General features: G+C 36.7%; 1 protein-coding gene across 5 annotated transcripts in view; it reads left to right on the top strand.

Annotated features, from left to right (window-relative positions):
- The window catches only part of CERT1 (ceramide transporter 1), a 157,119-nt gene that overhangs the window by 115,675 nt on the left and 25,537 nt on the right, over window positions 1–15,907 (top strand). For all 5 annotated transcript variants that reach the window (XM_058434019.1, XM_058434018.1, XM_032144992.2 and 2 more), the window contains 3 exons: window positions 9,077–9,172; window positions 12,591–12,723; window positions 13,918–13,988. In XM_058434019.1, coding sequence (XP_058290002.1) covers window positions 9,077–9,172; window positions 12,591–12,723; window positions 13,918–13,988 — 300 coding nt within the window. The remainder of the gene's footprint in view (window positions 1–9,076; window positions 9,173–12,590; window positions 12,724–13,917; window positions 13,989–15,907) is intronic.

The raw sequence follows: 15,907 nt of genomic DNA, 5'->3' as shown, positions 1-15,907 counted from the left end.
TTAAAAGTCATAGTTTAAGGAGATTTCTATTATTTTTATGTATATAAATAAAGTTTACATTAGTTTTTAAACTGCAATAGAGAAGAATATTAAGACTTTAATGTGTTTTTCTGACTTGTACAGCGTTTTTCTCCTTGAATACTTTTAAGAAAAAGATTTAGCAATTCTGGATCAGAAATCATCCATAACCAAATATACTACAGTATATTTTACCTTTTGCTTGTCAATTTGTGCATTTTTAAAAAAAATTTTACTTATTTATTTTCGAGACAGGGTCTTGCTCTGTTGCTCAGGCTGGAGTGCAGTGGCACAATCTGGGCTCACTGCAACCTCCACCTCCCAGGTTCAAGCAATTCTCCTGCCTCAGCCTCCCGAGTAGCTGGGATTACAGGCATGCACCACTATGCCCAGCTAATTTTTGTATTCTTAGTAAAGATGGGGTTTCACCATGTTGGCCAGGCTGGTCTGGCACTCCTGACGTCGTGATCTGCCCACCTCGGCCTCCCAAAGTGCTGGGATTACAGGTGTGAGCCACCATGCCCGGCCCTGCATATGTTTTTAAAAAGAGACTCATGTTCATAATGAATCTGTGACAAAACTACTTAATACTGGGAGACTTTGGTTTATTATGCTAAGCTCCACATTGCATTAAAATCATATCACAGACTAATCAAAAATATAGGAATACATAGGCTATAAATGAAAGAAAATATAATGACAGCAAGGAAAGAATGTAAGCCAGTAATAAAGAATGCCTAAGAATTAGGGGTTCAGAACCCAAACCAGGGCCCTCACAGTAGTGCTGTAGAACAGCTGAATTGCCTTTAAGTCCAGGTAACTATATCACTGAGAAGCAGGTGCCTGTATTTTTACAAAATTTTGCTGACAGCTTACTTTTTCATAATATTAATAACTTTTTGTAAAACTCATGTATGTAACTTGAGAGAAATCTTGCTGGATTTTTTTTCTAATATATGGTGCTCATGATTGATCAGATCCTGTTTTAGCTTTTGATTATGTACTGTTTTATATGCCAGAAGAGGTAAAAATGAAGAAAATAACATTAAGGTCTTCAAGTATTTATTGTCCTTGCTAAAGCATTAGTTGTCATTAGCAGACATGGACTCTAGCAATTAACTGTTGTAATTAAATTGTGTACCTTATGTTCGGCAGTGCCTTTATAATAGATGACTAATTCCCAATTGATAAGATTTTTTGTTTCAGAGGATGTTACACTGCCTTGTCAGCCATTATCAAAGGCTCTAGCAAGTTGATTTTGTATAGTCACACTTGAGAATATAGCATTGGATGTAGATCTGGAGTTATTACTAGCTGAGAAACATTGTGTTATCTGGAAAACTCTTCCAGTTCAACACAGTGTAAAATTATAGTAGTGACTATACAGTAGTGTTACATATTACAGTTCTCACACCCTATAGAGACTTTTGTATTAAGCAAAGTAAGAGGCTCAAAGGTTATTCGTTAACATTAGAAACACTTATGTTATATTACATTGCATCGGTCTTTTCTGTTTTTTTTTTTTTTGAGACGGAGTTTCGCTCTTGTTGCCCAGGCTGGAGTGCAATAGTGCGATCTTGGCTCACTGCACCCTCCGCCCCCTGGGTTCAGCCACCTGAGTAGCTGGGATTACAGGCACCTGCCACCACGCCCAGCTAATTTGTTTGCATTTTTAGTAGGGACGGGGTTTCACCATGTTGGCCAGGCTGGTCTTGAACTCCTGACCTCAGGTGATCTGCCTGCCTTGGCCTCCCAAAGTGCTGGGATTACAGGCGTGAGCCACCACACCTGGCCTACATTGTTCTTAATACACAAATATACATGAGTTAGTTACTCCATAGCACTTGAAATATTGGAGGTAGCCAAATTCTTTGTTTTGTAATATCTTCATAATTAATTAAAAAATTAAGTCGACATTTTTAATCACCTTTAATAATTTGCCAAAATATTATATAAGCATAATATAACCAATTCTTATTTACTCCAACAAATTTTAAAGGTCCAGATACAGATATCATATCTAGTTTCTTGATCATTTATATCAGCTCCCATACAGAAGCCTTCTAAATCTCTGGTAATTTCACTTTGCTGTTTACATAAGTATTGGCTCATAACTACCTTGTTGTTCTTGAAATGATGTTTTATAGTCTTGAATTGGCTGAAATAATCAGGTGTACAACTCAGAGATACCCTGAAAATAGCTTAAAATAAAATATATACATCTACTAGGAAATTAGTACCAACACATGAATCTGTCTGATGGGCAGATATTAGGAATGAAGTCACTCTGGATCTGAGAAATTAAAGTTGTAAAGGACTGCAGGTTCTGTGTTTTGTTGTTGTTGTTGTTGTTGTTGTTTGTTTTTTTCATTTTTGTTTTTTGGGTTTTTTTGAGACAGAGTCTCACTCTGTCACCCAGGCTGTAGTGTAGTGGCACGATCTCAACTCACTGTAACCTCTATCTCCCAGGTTCAAGCGATTCTCCTGTCTCAGCTGGGATTACAGGCACGTCCTATCACACCCAGCTAATTTTTGTATTTTTAGTAGAGATAGGGTTTCACCATGTTAGCCAGGCTGGTCTCAAACTCCTGACCTCAAGAGATCTGCCCATCTCAGCCTCCCAAAGTGCTGGGATTACAGGCCTGACACACCATGCCCAGCCTTTTTTTTTTTTTTTTTGTAACGAGACAAGGTCTCACTTGTCCAGGCCGAGTGCAGTGGCATGATCATAGCTCTGTAACCCGACCTCTGACCTCCTGGACACAAGTGATCCTCCTGTCTCTCAGCCTCCCAAGTAGCTGGGACTACAGGCATTCCACCACACCCAACTAATTGTTTTTATTTTTTGTAGAGACAGGGCCTTGCTATGTTGCCCAGGCTGGCAAGTTCTTGAAATAATGGCTGTAGCCACAAACTAGAAAATAATTTTCAGGTGTACAGAGAATAGAAAGAATTGAGATTCATAAATTGATCGTTTTGGTCACATTTATTTGCGTAACACAGTTCACATTTAAAGGTGTCACCTTAGAAATCAAAGGGGAAGAACATCATCCTCTATTGAAAAAGAAAGAAATCAAAGGATGTACAGTGAATTTGCAGCTTAATCTATGGGGAGCATCATTGCAAAAAGTGGTTCTGTGTGAGGCTCTTTCCCACCCTTTGTCCATAGGAGCACATTATTGCTGTGGTAATTATTTCACCCCTCTCCCTTTTTTAGTGTACAAGTGATAAATGCTAATTTTAACAGAACTTGAAAGTAGAATAAAATTAATAGTTTACTAATACTCCATTTATCTTCTCTCATATATATGAGATAAATATTAAGGTGTATGTACTCATCCATATGTGCCTGATTTTAGAAAATCAGGCACATATGGATGAGTACATACACCTTAATATTTTTTTCTTCTACCAAAATAGATAACTCTATATAAACTGTTTTATAATCTTTATTTTAAACTTATATTTAGACCCATCTTCCCATCAGTAAATATAAGTCTATATGTCTTTGTCTATTTATGCATACGCATGGCTGGATTTACCTACTCACCTAATATTGAACATTTAGCTTGTTTTTGGTTTTTCTCTGTTATATATAGTGCTACAGTGAGCATCCTTGTATATCCATCTTTGCACCCTTATCTAATTATTTCCTTAGAATATATTCCTAGAAGCATAATTGTGGAAACAAAGGCCATGAACATTTTCAAGTGCTTATTATTTTATTTTATTTTTATTAATTTTGATACAGGGTTTTGCTTTGTTCCCCAGACTGGAGTGCAGTGGTGAGATCACCACTCACTGCACCTTGACCTCCTGGACTCAAGCAATCCACCTGCCTCAGTCTCCTGAGTAGCTGGGGCTAAGGACTACAGGCACACGCCACCATGCCCAGCTAATTTTTTTATTTGTAGCAGAGACAAGGTCTCACTATGTTGTCCAGGCTGGTATTTATTTTTTAAGAGATAGGGTCTCATTCTGTCATCCAGGCTAGAATGCAGTGGCACAATCATAGCTCACTGCAGCCTCAAGCTATCTTTGCCTCAGCCTCTTGAGTAGCTGGGACTACAGGCATGGACCACCACTCTCAGCTAATTTTTGTTTTAATTTTTTATTTTTTGTAGATAAGGGGGTCTCACTGTGTTGCCTGGGCTGGTCTTGAACCTCTAGCCTCAAATGATCTTCCCACCTCAGCCTCCCAAAGTGCTAGGATTACAGGCCACAGGCCTCAGCCAAGTTTTAAAAATTTTTACTGTCAAACTCTTCATTAGAAAAGTTGAACCAGCTTACATTCCCAGGCCAGGTTTCTATTGATAATAATAGCACTGAATATTATGATTCAGTTAACTTTTGTCAATATGGTAGGCTAAAAGTGCTATGTTCTTAGCCATCTCTCTTTTGGGTTAACAGTGCACTGTTTTGTTATTAATAATTATTCTATCTAACAAGCCCCTCTATGGTTTTGTGACTTTGTAGTGAGCATAGTTGTATTTCTTTTTTTGAGGTGGAGTCTCGCTATGTTGCCCAGGCTGGAGTGCAATGGCATGATCTCGGCTCACTGCACCCTCTGCCTCCTGGGTTCAAGTGATTCTCCTGCCTCAGCCTTCTGAGTATCTGGGACTACAGGCATGCACCACCACGCCTGGCTAATTTTTTGTATTTTTAGTAGAGAGGGGAGTTCACTGTGTTAGCCAGGATGGTGTCTATCTCCTGATCTCGTGGTCCACTTGCCTCAGCCTCCCAAAATGCTGTGATTACAGGCATGAGCCACCGTGCCTGGCCAACATAGTTGTATTTCTTTTACATGCATAAAAGAAAGAGATCTGAGCTGTTTTGAGCCCTAAGACTCTCTTTTTTTTTTTTTTTTTTTTTTTTAGTAGATGAGGTCTTGCTATGCTGCCAAGACTTAACCTCAAACTCCTAGGCCCAAGCAATCTTCCCAAGCTGCTGGGACTACAGGCATGAACCACCATGCCCAACTTAGACTTTTATTGTGCTATCAAAAGGCAATTTTCTTTTCAAATTTCTGGGTAATAGTATTAGAAAAATCCTGCTTGGTAGCCTCCAGAAATGGCATCATACTGAGTGATTCAAATGTGAGATGGAAGAAAAGGTTAGAATTGGAGTGAACGTCCCCTCTTATCTCAAATGTATTTTATCTCCATTTTGTTTCATAGTTTATTAGTTTGAAGATGCTTTGTATGTCGGCTAATCATTTTCAACTCTAGGTCCAGAAAAATCAAGGGCATGATTTCTGAAATTACACATAGCCTAATTAAAACTTAGAAACACTGTTCACTTTCTTCAGTGTTTTTGACTGAGTCTTTTTCATTTATAAGTGACAGGAGGTGTTACTATAACATTATTTCCTAGAATGTCAAATTTTGAGCCTAATAGAATGGTAAATTTGGCTATATTTGTTTTTTGTTATGAAACAGTATTTCCTTGTTTCCCACTTCATTTTTTTTTTTTTTTTTTTTTTTTTTTTTTTTTTTTTTTTTTTTTTTGAGACGGAGTCTCACTCTGTCGCCCAGGCTGGAGTGCAGTGGCGCAATCTCGGCTCACTGCCAGCTCCACCTCCCAGGTTCACACCATTCTCCTCTCGCGGCCTCCGGAGTAGCTGGGACTACAGGCACCCGCCACCACGCCTGGCTAATTTTTTTGTATTTTTAGTAGAGACGGGGTTTCACTGTGTTAGGCAGGATGGTCTCGAACTCCTGACCTTGTGATCTGCCCACCTCAGCCTCCCAAAGTGCTGGGATTACAGGCGTGAGCCCCCACGCCTGGCCTCCCACTTCTTTTTAATATGTAGTGTCATAACCAAACAGTAAAGTGAGCAGATTATTAGGTTAAATCTGAATAGGTCAGTCTGGTCACCAGTGCCCAAGTTACTGCCCCTATGGTACTATTGGTTACTTCATATTTTCCTATAGCAAACATAAAATTTGTTATAGTGAGATTTTTACCTGTGTACCTCTCTTCTTAACTTTAATGATATTACCTCAAGGAACATATTATAATGAATGAAGATTCCATGATGAAAGTTTTGCAGAGTTTATTACAGTAATTTAGTACTTCATTAGAATCTTTGATTTTTTAGGAGCACAGCACTGAATGTTTGTTTCTTTGTTGGACCTTTTGAAAACCGGTTTTCCATTGATGTAGTGTAGCTGTTACAGGAATATCATTTTTAAAACATTTTTATACAGCATTGCTGAAAATTGAACCTGGGCCTCCCTCATGGCCTACCATTGAAGGAATAGCATTTTTTGCCTATCTAGAAAAACAATGTTAAATGTGCTTTCTGTATATTTTTTAACTTGTGCTACCTACTACGTGTTTATACTTGTGGAATCTGTTTTCTTCTGGACAAAACCACAAATCAAAAACACCTCATTTCTTAGGCATTTGAAATCCCTAATTCAGAATAATCTCCCAAACAGAAACACAACTACCTGCATTCTTTTTGACAAAAGAGCTAAGTAGCAGGGAATTGAACAATGAGAACTCATGGACACAGGAAGGGGAACATCACACTCCGGGGACTGTTGTGCGGTTGGGGGAGGGGGGAGGGACAGCATTAGGAGATATACCTAATGCTAAATGACGAGTTAATGGGTGCAGGAAATCAACATGGCACATGGATACATATGTAACAAACCTGCACATTGTGCACATGTACCCTAAAACCCAAAGTATAATAAAAAAAAAATAAAAAAATAAAAAAATAAAAATAAAAAATTATTTTAAACCCAATCCTGTCTTTTAACAGAATAAAATTCTTCTGTTCTTCACATTCTTCTTTCACAAGTAACCTATTGAAAGTAGGGTTTATTTGGGGGAAGCATTTCTTTCTGTCTCTTATCTCATAATAAATACAGGTGTGCTTAACTGCTAGTTTCCTACCTCAAAGATATACTCAAATCTAAAGATTTTTAAGATTTTGGGATCTGAAGAGTAAACATTTCTCCTAATCACAATGTGACAGAGACAAATGAATCAAGCCAGTGCTACTTTTATTTATGCACACTAACTGGAACTTTTCTTTTTGGAAATCAGATGCATTTTGTATATATTAGTAACTTGGAATCCTGCATTAGTTATCCTTGCCCTCCCAAAGCAGATTCTGAAATTATAAAGGTGCACAGGTTCTCCATGCAACACCAAAAGTTATATTTTCCAAGGCTTTGTAAAATTGTAGAATGTCCTGTTAGTTAAATTTCTGTCAAATCAGTAACTCACACTGTTTTGAGAATTATGAATAAAGGAATAAAATATTGTTAGTGTTTATTTAGTACAAAAATAGATTATACAATCTCAGCATTTTTATCAAAAATTTTCTTTTTGATGATTGACAAATCAGGAGACACTTAAGGCCATACCTGCTTTCAGTAATCAAAAATGCATTTAAGATACAGAAACTTGAGGTAGCAGAAGTATACATCATTATCACATATAACATATCCTTTGGTATAGAAAATTGTATTCCCAGAGTGAGTTTCTTTTTTAAAACAGTTAATGAGGCCAAGGTGGGAAGATCACTTGGGACCAGGAGTTCAAGACCAGCCTGGGCAAGATGGCGAGACCCTGTCTCTACAAAAAATTAACTGGGTGTGGTAGTGTACTCCTGTAGCCCCACCTACTCAGAGGCTGAGGCAGGAGGATCCCTTGAGCCCAGGAAATTGTAGTGTCAGTGAGCTGTGATCATACTACTGTACTCCAGTCTGGGCCACGAAGTGAGACCCTGTCTCTTAAAAAAAAAAAAAAATTAGCTGGGCATTAGCACAGGCCTATAGTTTTAGCTACTTAGGAGGCTGAGGCAGGAGGATGGCTTGAGCCCAGAAGTTCGAGATTACAGTGAGTTATGATTGTGCCGCTACACTCCAACCTGGATGACAAAATAACCCTGTCTCTGGGGGGTGGGGGGGGGATGTTGATTATTTACTTTGAAATATGTTCAAAACTGATTCTTGTTCTATATTCCTGATGAACAGAATAGACTTTATATAAAACAAATAAACTTAAGGATAAAATTTTAATGGAAGTATAATATATATATTTTCCAGCTCTTCTGTCTTCTAATATATTTATTACATAAAATGAAATTACTTTGTTTCCACAATCTTTGTATCACTTCAGTTCTCCAATAAATCTGAGAATTCTGGCAGTGTGAAATATTCAACTTTCTTTGCTTATTTACATAAAATGTATAAGGACAATTTGTGATAGTTAAGAGTTACATTTAAATATCAGTAAAAAGTTATAAATTTAAATTAAAAATTTTTTAAAAGGAAATTATTAGAAATTTAAAAAGAATGAACTAAAAGGTGATTATATGTAAATGCTTGCATATATGAATATTAGCATTGTCCCTAAAATAATTTAGACCAAAGAAATTGGAATCAAATAAATTAAGGTTTGATTATTTTTAAATTGGCTTATATTCCATGATAAAATAGAGGTTTATCAGTGGCATAAGGAAGGTTTTTCATCTTTTTTGTATTGAAATCTTTTTGTATTGAAAGACATATACATATATATCTTTGCTCATCTTTGTGTATCTTTGCTCATATGAGAGCAGAGATATAAGCAAAGATATGCTCTCTCTATATATGTCTTTGTTCATATCAGACCTTCCTGATAACTCCACATAGTCTTAAATATAGGAACATTAGACTGGATGATCTCTGTGCCCCCCTTTATCTCTACTCTTCCATTATTTTATACTTTAACACATCATCTCTGTTTTATGATATAGAATGGAATATTTCTTTTTTCTAGAAAATGCTTATTTTGGTCACTTGATACACATTAGGCCAATATGTGTTACTTGAGTGACCCATCTTCCTTCTTTTCATTTCTGTCTCGTCATTACCCTGGGTATCTGGAATGTGGACTAAACTCTTCAAACACTGTGCAAAACCTACTAACCTTTGTGCATTTGGTTGCTCAGCTACTAAGAGCACCATTTCTGAACTGAAGTTAACTGAATACCATTCTGTTTTAGAGACTATGACATACCTTTTGGATTCTCATGCCTTTTTCCTCCCCTCTCAAGGTTGAAGAGATGGTGCAGAACCACATGACTTATTCATTACAGGATGTAGGCGGAGATGCCAATTGGCAGTTGGTTGTAGAAGAAGGAGAAATGAAGGTAATTCCCCCTGAAATGTTATACATTGCCAAAGGCATCTCTGTTTCAGTCATATTATCATTACTATTGATATGAATAAGGATAGCACTTTCAACTTACCTTTAAAACAAGTTATTACATGTGATCAAAGCAGTACCATATATTGAGCAATAAAATGTCTTTTTGCTTTTCTGGTTTTGCCTTTACTAAAGTTTTTTATGATTATAATATAAATATATGATTAAACCTTTCTGTTTTGACTAGGCCATGAAGAAAATAAAATTTGGAGAATTAGATATGAACAGGTCACAATTAGCTGATGGTTCTGTATTTGGATATTTCCTTTTGTTTTGTTTTTTTAACATACTGAATGTTGTGCCTAGATGACACTTTGTTTCTCTCCCTTTTTGGTCTATACCCTCCTTCTTTTCCCTTCTCTTACTACACCTTTATTTGATATTTGGACATTGGTCAGTTAATCTTGTTTACATCCCTAAACACAGGGACAGAAAATAAGAGCAGGGATGGAGAGATACAGAGATGGATTGAAAAGCAAAAGCAACATTGAATTTTGGATTCTCTCATTCCTAAGGAACTATGCTAAATAAAGATACAAAGATAATAAGACACTCTCCAAGCTGAAGCTTTAGTTAAGGGAAAAGAATATTGACATTTAAAAGATACTATTGGCCAGGCACAGTGGCTCATGGCTATAATCCCAGCACTTTAGGAGGACATGGCAGGCAGATTACTTGAGCTCAGGAGTTCAAGTCAAACCTGGGCAACACGGTGAAACCTTCTCTCTACAAAAAATACAAAAATTAGCTGGGTGCAGTACCACACACTTGTAGTCCCAGCTACCCAGGAGGCTGAGGCAAAAGATTCCTTGAGCCAGGGAGGTCAAGGCTGCAATGAGCCACATTTGTGCCACTCAAATCAGAAAAGAAAGATCTCTGTGATTTGAAACAATTAGATTGTTTTACAATGCAGAGAAGCATTTGAACTACATCTGGAAATAAAAACAGTTATGACAAGGGTGAGGTGAGGGCATTTTAGGAAAAAATTATAATGTGAGCAAAAACTTGAAAGCAAACTTTTTAGTCGGGATTTTTGCATAATCTATGTTGACCAGAATTATTCTAGCAAATAAGATATAATATTAGATGCTGGGATTTCCTCTCCCCTTGAATAAGGAACAAATTAAGACATAAGATAAAAGAGACAGATAAATGAGATACCAGAATGTTAGCTATAATTCTGATAAGGTGATTGTAGAAAATAGTTTGAGATCAGCTGCTACAGGGTCTTGTTATTCCAGAATTAAGCATGTTCCTGGCATTGCTGGATAATCACAAACCTTCACTACAGAAGCAGGCCAGGATATATGCTCTTTGCGGAAGAAAAGGTTGAGCCAGACCTGCCTTATTTCTTCTTCTGTAGTCATCATTCAGTCACCGTAGAGTCACCTACCTCTAGGGAGGAGGAAGTGAAGTACTGAAGAGAAGCCAGGAGTGAGGGTCTGGATGACGTCCCTCTACCTGGAATGAGGAATAGAAAATAAGTACTCCTACAGCCCACAGCGTTAGAGAGAAATTGGGCCTAGATTATGGGAAGCATAAAGTTACTCTCTAAAGAGAATATTTGTTGTCTATAACAATTGTTTATAACAGTAGACTAGCCACTGTATGAAAAGTATGTTTTTTTGGTTTTTTGGTTTTTTTGAGACAGAGTTTTGCTCTTGTCACCCAGGCTGGAGTGCAATGGCATGATCTTGGCTTATCGCAGCCTCCGCCTCCTGGATTCAAGTGATTCTCCTGCCTCAGCCTTCCAAGTAGCTGGGATTACAGGCACCCACCACTACGCTTGGTTAATTTTTGTACTTTTAGTAGAGATGGGGTTTCACCTTGTTGGCTAGGCTGGTCTCGAACTCCTGACCTCAGGTGATCCACCCGCCTTGGCCTCCCAAAGTGCTGGGATAACAGGTGTGAGCCACCGTGCCTGGCCTGAAAAGTGTAATTTTAAGAAGATCAAGCTGATAGGGAAGAAACTGGAGAGCAAGCAGACTACTTAAAAGAGTCAGGCAGAAAGTGATGAAAGCCTACCTAGAACAGTAGAAAAGTCAAACTGTTGGATATCTTAGAAAAGACATTTTAGACAAAAAATAATAATGTGAGCTAGAGGCCTCCCTGCTCTGCACCTTTGGCACCACGTCTAGGAACTGCCAGTGCCATGGTGTCAATAGATTCCTGCCTCACCCCAATAATCTCTGCTATGCTTTATTAAGGACAGTTTTTGACTGGTGGCGGTGGCTCATGCCTGTAATCCCAGCACTTTGGGAGGCCATGGCGGGCAGATCACCTGAGGTCAGAAGTTCGAGACCAGCCTGGCCAACATGGTGAAACCCTGTCTCTGCTAAAAATACCAAAAATTAGCTGGGCGTAGTGGCAGGCGCCTGTAATCCCAGCTACTCAGGAAGCTGAGACAGGAGAATCGCTTGAACCTGGGAGGCGGAGGATGCAGTGAGCCGAGACAGCGCCATTGCACTCCAGCCTGGGCAACAAGAGCGAAACTCCGTCTCAAAAAAAAAAAAAAAGAATAGTAAAAAGCTTACTAGCTGTGTGAACTGTAAAGGGAGGAATCAAAAGTCTAGAGTTTCTAGTTTGGGTAGCTGGGAAAACGGTGGTCCCAATAATATGAGTAATAAATAGGTAGGGGAAGGTAGTCTGTTGAGAGATATTCTAAGAGGAAACTATGTGAAATGCCTAACAGTGTCTAGCCCCATAGGTCCTTCATAAATTGCCACTTAGTTCTCCCCCATGATGACATGTTTCTTCATTTCTCAAGAGTATTTATCACATAATTATCTAAAGTAGCAAACTCTTTAATTTTAAAATAATTAATTTTACTTAGCATTTAAGGTATGTAACCTCAGTATTTAAAGCAAGATAGATCTGTATTTACGTTTTTGCCATCTTAGCTTTCAGCCATTGATTTAACAAATAACTGACTGCCTACTGTGTTTCAGATACTATTCTAGATGTTGGGGATACAGCATTGAACAAAGCAGCCTTCATTTAGTATCTTCAAGGAGAATATATTCTAGCCAGGTTTATTTGGTTTTCTTAGCCATGTTAAACAGTCTTTTGAGAATGTTTGGTAAATAATGCCTAATTCAAATTGATACATTTATTTTTAAACAACTCACAATAAGTCATTTATCACATATGCATGTTTTTATATGAAGTTTACCTTGGATTTATAATTTTAAGTACTTTTTTGTCTGTTAATTTGAAATTTTTAATTTTCTTTTAGCAGAATATGTTCTATAAATAGACTTCCATAAAAATCTAAAGAGCAGCTATATTTAAAAGCATGCTTTCATGCTTTTATGGGCTTGATTTTTAAATTTCAAACAGTTTTGGAATTATGTTCTCTTTAGGTATACAGAAGAGAAGTAGAAGAAAATGGGATTGTTCTGGATCCTTTAAAAGCTACCCATGCAGTTAAAGGCGTCACAGGACATGAGGTCTGCAATTATTTCTGGAATGTTGACGTTCGCAATGACTGGGAAAGTAAGCTGTCATTATTAATATATTTTAATCTAATTATTATTTTGAATTTAATATCAAATCCAACCTAGTTTTCTGCATCTCATACATAGTTTACAAAGTCAACATAGAAAGTATTTAGAAAATCATATAGTGGACTAGCAATACATTTATATAGAGCTTTTCAGTGTATGAAATGCTTCCTAGTATGTAATTTGATCCAATAACCTCAGTAATCCTACAATGATAGGTAGTTATTATTGCTTATTTAAATACAAATAAAGTAAAATTCAGATAGGCAAAGTGACTTGTCAAAGGCAGCAAGAGCTATATGGTGGAGAAGCCAAGACTGAAATTGAAGATTTCTGTTTCATCATCTACTCTTTCCTAAACTGTTTCCATGGTAAATCCTAGGTGAATCCTTTTGTGATTACTTTAGAATTATTATTATTATTTTTTTAGACAGAGTTTCGCTCTTGTCGCCCAGGCTGGAGTGCAATGGCATGATCTCAGCTCACTGCAACCTTTACCTCCCCAGTTCAAGCGATTCTCCTGCCTCAGCCTCCCAAGTAACTGGGATTACAGGCACACACCATCACGCCCAGCTAATTTTTGTGTTTTTAGTAGAGATGGGGTTTTGCCATGTTGGCCAGGCTGGTCTCAAACTCCTGACCTCAGGTGATCCACCTGCCTCGGCCTCCCAAAGTGCTGGGATTACAGACGTGAGCCACTGCACCTAGCCTAGAGTTATTCTTAGTGTGTATTCCCCTTAGACACAAAATTTCCTAAGTATAGATACTTCTCAATGTCATCAGATGTTTATCATTGGCATTTTGACATCCCTTTTTCACAGAAATAGCCACCTAAGATTAGATATAACAATTTATTTAACATCAATAAATTAGGGAAAAGGGAAAGGTTTTAGTGTTAGGGAATTATTGGTGCCTCAGTGATGCAGTAGTGATTAGAATTGCTTTCTTGCTGTGGAAGATAGATACTGGGCCAAAGAAATGAGGCTTCCTGGTGATCAGACCTCACATCCCTAATCCGTAACCATAATACTAAGTATTAGCTACCTTCCATTTGGATGTAACCTAGATAGGGCAGGATCCTGTTCAATTTACCATACTGTCCATTCGTACTTGACTTTCAACATAAGTGAATTGATCACATTCTAGGAAAAGATAATATATCTTTTTATTATTCTCTTCATTTCAGCAACTATAGAAAACTTTCATGTGGTGGAAACATTAGCTGATAATGCAATCATCATTTATCAAACACACAAGGTAAAGATCTCTTCATTCATCCTAGAAGTATTTCAGTGTAGTTCAAACTTAGACATATAGATTCTCTAAAGTAAATTGGGGAGGTTATTAAAAGCCACAAAAATCCGAAGACTTTATTAATGATTCATGAATGTCATGTATTTGAAAGGTATATCAACTTGTTCAAAACAGAAATATGTGCAGGCAAGAATCTGAGAGATACAATCTAGAAATAGAGTGCTTGATAAAGATCAACCGTTAGTTCCTTTTTTTTTTTTTTTAAAGAGACAGGGTCTTGCTGTATTTCCCAGGCTAGTCTCAAACTCCTGAGCTCAAGTGATCCTCCTGCCTCAGCTTCTCAAATAATTGGAACTACTGGTGTATGTCACACTTTTAGCTTTCTTTATACACAGTTTAAGTCTAGAAAAGAGCCTTCTGAAATACTGAAACCCATTTAAATACCTTTCTAGTATCTAGTCTCTATAAGAGGTAAATGATAGTTACCAAATATGCAAGTGAATTATAGCTTCTTGTGACAACAACAATAAGGGTAATGGCTAGCATGGTATTAGCCTATGTTAAGACTAATAGATAAAAAAGTAAATGGATTATCTGAAAGCAAAGAAAAATCACAGAGCATGACTTGAAAGGTTAGTCATATACCAGAGCACACAGAAACATAATTTAAATTAGTTCCCTTTCACCTTATTTCTTCTTCTGCTATTCTTGATATTTAAAATTATAGAATCAATATTTCTCTTGCCTTATTCTGCTCTTTCTCTTCTGAAAACTGCCTAATAACATAATGTGTATACCATAATAAAAAGAATTAAAATTTTGGAGAGATCCACCAAAAATAGTATTAAACATTATAAAAGAAATATAATGATTTAATAGGTACTTCGTTTTTCCGATTCAGTGAATGCTTCATTTTTCTTTTTTAAATGGTTTTTAATTGAGTGCAGTATATGAAAATTTATAAATCTGTTATGTATTTCTTAAAGTCAGTCTTGTCATCTGAGACATCTTATATCTAATAATTAGGAGCCATACTTAATTTTACACGGTAGCTGCTCAGAAATGCGTAACAATTAAGATTCTGTTTCAGCATACAAATTTTGAAGTCTAATTTGAAATCTAAAATTTAGTAAATATCAGAATATTAATTAATCACCCTATAATTTGGAATGAAGATAAATGACCAGTAATTTAGAACCAAAAGAACCTTATTATCTGAAAATAATCCATCATGGAAAAGAATCTGCTGAAGGTATTCTACTAGATAAATGATGGAAGGAGGGTCATATAAGTTGTATCAGGATTGAAAAATAAAACTAAAAATTATTAAAATAATGAATCTTATATGTAACAAAATTTGTTACAGTTACAATTATTTGCCAATTCTTGGAATAAACAAATTGTCCTGGAATCATTTTTTCAAGAAAATCACATTGCATTCACAACGTATATAACCATACCACTAACACTATATCTGAAATTTATCATCACCCCAAACAGAAACTCCATACTCATTAAGCAACAACTCTCCATTCCCCTCTCCTCCCATTCCATAATAATGTTCTGCTTAGACTCAAAGTCTATAGTGTTATTTACACTACAATATTTTTCCCTTTAAATTTGACATCTGTTGCAATATGGTCTTAAAAGAGGGCTACTGGTCTCTTGATATTTAAGTCATTCTCATTCTTTAAATTTCTATCTTATCATCCTGTGGATTTGTATTCATTAGGTCTAAATTTGCCAAATTTTCATGTATTACTTACTGTCTCCACACAATTTACCCAACACTATATTTGTCAACTGTGTGAAATTTTGTATCTTTAAAAAATGAATCATTTCATCTTGCAAATGATTTGTATTTTATGCTGTTTATTACTCTCAGTAATCAGGAATAACGCTGCATAACAAGGACTAGTCCA

Source organism: Hylobates moloch, unplaced genomic scaffold, assembly GCF_009828535.3.
Source record: "Hylobates moloch isolate HMO894 unplaced genomic scaffold, HMol_V3 SCAFFOLD_23, whole genome shotgun sequence".
Lineage (NCBI taxonomy): Eukaryota > Metazoa > Chordata > Mammalia > Primates > Hylobatidae > Hylobates > Hylobates moloch.
The sequence above is the reverse complement of the archived record's forward strand: the minus strand, read 5'-3'. Positions and strand labels throughout refer to the sequence as shown.